The 4,341-nt window shown below is 33.5% G+C and overlaps 1 protein-coding gene across 2 annotated transcripts in view; it reads left to right on the top strand.

The window, feature by feature from the left end:
• Positions 1-1,376: 1,376 nt before the first annotated feature.
• LOC117102423 (gamma-interferon-inducible lysosomal thiol reductase-like) overlaps positions 1,377-4,341 on the top strand; it is a 13,364-nt gene continuing 10,399 nt past the window's right edge. Inside the window, exons 1-2 of one of the 2 annotated variants that reach the window (XM_033242676.1) lie at positions 1,377-1,637; positions 3,992-4,183. In XM_033242676.1, coding sequence (XP_033098567.1) covers positions 1,518-1,637; positions 3,992-4,183 — 312 coding nt within the window. In that variant the 5' untranslated portion in view covers positions 1,377-1,517. The remainder of the gene's footprint in view (positions 1,638-3,991; positions 4,184-4,341) is intronic. The other variant, XM_033242677.1, reaches the window with a different exon arrangement.

Genomic DNA, 4,341 nt, shown 5'->3' with positions numbered 1-4,341 from the left:
ATAAGAGACAGTGTTTTGTTTTTTATTGGATATATATGTTTTTATTTGTTTTTTTATATATGTTTTTTATTGGATATATATATATATACATATATATATATATATATATATATATATATATATTTGCCTATGCAGAACCACCACTGATTTTTATTACTATATATATAATATATATAATATATAATATAATATATATATTATATATATATATGATTTTAAACCTAGAAGCAACAAGCTACATAATGCAATGAATAATTAATTATAAACGTCAGATAGTAGGAGTTATAGAGGATATGCATGTCTATTGACATTATTTTTTGAACATAATCTATTTTTTGTGGTATCAAAGGTTAATCAAAAATATACAACACCTGTGTGTCATCGCCTTCCCAGCAACTATATTTGATATGGAACAACGTGCTACATCATTTCACGATAATTTGTTTTGGTGACTCTTGATACCCTCATAGATAGTCTACTCAAAACGCCTTTGCAGTGGCGGATCTAGGATTTAGCAATGGGTGGGTGCAGAGAGTTGGTGAATAATGGGAGCTGAGAAGGACCGAGTGGGAGTGGTTTTGAGAGGGGCGTCCCCTCCCATTTGAGATTTTTTTAAATATATATTAAGAAAGTGTATCCTATATGAAATACACGATATACCAAATTTAAATCAGTTTCACCATGGAGCTAAAATACTTATCTATAAATCGATTTTATTTTTTTTATTGACGTTATACCTTTTTGTCAATATGATTTTCCCTGGATTAGGACCTAATATTAGTCTACAACTGAAAAAAGGGAAATAGGCCCCATAATTTTTATGAGGGCCCCTTGATATTAACTCTTCAGCAATGGAAAGCTAACGGTCACCCGCGTTAAATATAGTTAATAAATAAAATAAAAAAATATTTTTTTTTTCTAAATTCCAAACTTTGTTTTCGTCTGCTGTATTTAAATATATCTGGTATTTTTCGATTACAATTGCAATAAGCTATGTAAATTTATATGTAAAGTTGTATGTATTAAGTTATATGTAAAGTGCATTAATAAAATACGTATGGATTCGCTATATTTATACAAAGAAATGTTAAATTAAGAGGATCCCCATAATTTAACATTTCTCCGGCCTTAATTTAACATTTCTTTGTAATCCCCTTAATAATTTAACATTTCTTCGTAATAAATGAAGCGAATCCATGCGTATTTTAATAATAAACTTTACACTAACCTAATATATACAACTTTATATAATATATAAATTTACATATAGCTTAATTTTAAAATGTATCTTGTATTATGATATGCAAAAATGTCCACAAAAAGTTATTTGAACTAAAACCTGCGAAACTGTATTGTCACGTGACTGTGAAAAGTGTCAGGTGATCGGTGGCAGGCGACAACTCTGTTGAATGTGGGTTTGTGATTTTTTTTGGACAGACAACAAACGAAACTGCAAGTTATAAATACTTTTTACTGTTAATCTTCTTGTCAAAATTACTTCACTTTGGAAACCAAAGATGTCAAACTTTGCTACTCTACTAGCTGTTTTCTTCTTAATTGGCGTAATTTCGGCTAAATCATGCAATTTACCACCGAGTGAATGGTGTTCAACAACGGAGATTTCTGTAGCTTGTCAGGTAGGTAAATGATGAAAGAATCGCTTTAAACCTAATGAATGTAATTTTAGAGGTAGGCCTACTAACGTATAGCAACTCCATATCTCCTTGCTACCGCAAGGCCTAGGGAAGCTGATGGTAAAAAAAGAGAATACTGTAGGCCTAGCACTATGTAGGCCTAGTAGAGCCTCTCCTACCGTAGTATATAGCTAGGCCAACCTAGGCCCTGCTCCTGACGAGTCGCTAGGCAAATCAATGTATTATACTGTAACCCTCCTTGGTATAGGGCCTGGCCGGGCCTGGAGTAATAAATTATGAGTTTACATACTACTAAGAAAGGATGTTCTATTGTATGGTTGGTATGCTTAAATAGGCCTAGGCAATCATTCAATCAGTAGAAGGAATTCTTGGCTTTAGATGACATACATAATAGGCCTAACTAGGCCTAGAGTGGGGCTATATCTATAGCCACCGCCTTTTTCATTTCACTACTGCTAGGACTGTAGTTCAATTATATACTGTTGTTGAGCCCTAATACAAACCCTGACCTTTGTAACTGTACCTTATCAAAAGCAAACCTATTTTGTGAGCGTGATTGTTATAATTGTGATCAAGGTCTGTAATTCATAATAAATGAAGTTGACATAGAGCCCAATCACACTTGACAGTTACGTCGGCTTCCCCAGACCATAGCTGAACTCAACAGGTACAGGTTCAGCCTTTCAACAAACTGGCCTAGGCCCATTACTTGACTTAGGCCAAATAAAACAATATACTTGTCAAGCGTCACTGCCCGCCCCAGATTTTCTAGCCGCCCCCCCCCCCCCCCTTTTTTTTTTTTTTTTTTGAAAAAAAGGATGAAAAGTAACTAAAAAATGCCGATAATTGATGGAAAAGGATCGTTTTATTCATCTTGAGTGCAGGGAACAAGCTGTGAAGTGCACCACCAATATCAACACATGTGTGGCATCGGTGCTTATATAAATGATCCTAAATGTGTTTCTCAATGTTTAAAAAATATGTACTGAATCTATTGTAGACTTTCTTTTATGTAAGAGCCAAAACGGTAACATAAACTGAAACCGAAGACCATGCAGAGATATAAATAATAAATTAAAAAAAAAAAACAAAAGAAAAAAAAACGCCCCCCCCCCCCTTGATAATTTTTGAGGGGGTGACGCTTAACAAGTATACTTTTTTATTTGGCCTTATTCTGATTTTTTTAAAGTTTGTGTCAATTATGTTTTATTAGTGCATATTTGTGCAGTAATTAATTGATTCATTACATTGTATTTAAGTTGAACACACTACCCTTGAGTTCCCCCGATCTAAAAGCGTATGTTTACAAAGTAAATAAATAAATATAGACCTTTAAAAACCTTAAAATGCATTAGGATTGTTATTGTCTATGCAAGCATTAAAACTGTATTTGCCCTTCCAAAAAACAAAACAAAAAATCATAAATCCATTTTGAAACAAACATTTAATATTTATATAATTTTACAGTAAAAAAATGATAGAAACACTTCCAGTCACTGTATGTGAATTCTTCTATATTATAATATTATTGTTTAAAAATCAGGGTACACATTTTGAACTTTTCTCTTTCTCATTCTCTATTCAATGCAATTAAATTAAAATTTACAAGAAAGTAAATTTTACCTGGTTGAGGATCTTGAAATTAGTGCACTTTAAATAAATGTAAGCTTCACCAATTCAAAATCTCGAAAATTTTTATTTTTTCTTACTACAAATGTGATCTTTGGTCTGTAAAACCTGGATTTTAGACCTGTGGCTACCATATCATCCAAAGTGCATTGATTGAGGGATGACTGTTTACTGAACTGTAGAATTGGGCATAAGCCAAAAACAAAAATGTGATTTCCAAATGGTATACTGTGCTGGGACAAATATCTGATAGGAGGAGAAGCAATGTAGTTTATGGTGTTGGACACAGGATCAAAGACTACTGAACCAACCATTTAGCAGTTAATATTATGCTCTGCACCAACTCATTTCTTCTGGGCTGTTTTTTAATAAAATGTTTATTTATCAATTGATATTACACTATCAGGGGCGGATTTAGGTGGAGGCGTGACCCCCCTCCCCTGGACGTTTGGAAGGTAAAATAGAAAAAAAAGGAAAAAAATTATCATCCTGAATGCCTCAGAGGCTATTTTTGGGCGTAGGGTACTATTATCATGATTGGCCCCACTTTCGGTCTTCCCTTTTGGACATCTCTGGATCCACCCTTTTAATGCTCTTTTTAACTTTACAAGTGGCGAAGCATACATTGTTTTGTTGGGAATAACATTATCCTAGGCTGTAATAAGAATTTCAATGGTCAACTGATTCATATTGGTTTTTTTTTATAGGTAGAGAAACAGTGCAGATTGTGGTCCGGTATGGGATCAAAGGCAACAGCACCAGTGAACATCGCCCTCTACTATGAATCTCTGTGTCCAGGTTGTAAGGAGTTTATTACGACTCAGCTGCAACCAACTTGGATGAAGTTGGGCGATAGTGGAATACTTAACGTCACCCTTGTTCCTTATGGCAATGCACATGTAAATATTAATAAAACATCCTTGATTAATGTAAAAATATTACTATTGAAATAGTTATTGCTTAATTACAGTTTTCCCTACAATTCAATGTCACATGGGACCTGAAAATATAAGGTTTCAGGATTTGATGAATTTCATCTTTATGTTAAGATTGGAGA

Source organism: Anneissia japonica, unplaced genomic scaffold (genome assembly GCF_011630105.1).
Source record: "Anneissia japonica isolate Jap-2015-1 unplaced genomic scaffold, ASM1163010v1 scaffold287763_len296007_cov137, whole genome shotgun sequence".
Lineage (NCBI taxonomy): Eukaryota > Metazoa > Echinodermata > Crinoidea > Comatulida > Comatulidae > Anneissia > Anneissia japonica.
This window is presented reverse-complemented; position numbering and strand designations above follow the sequence as displayed.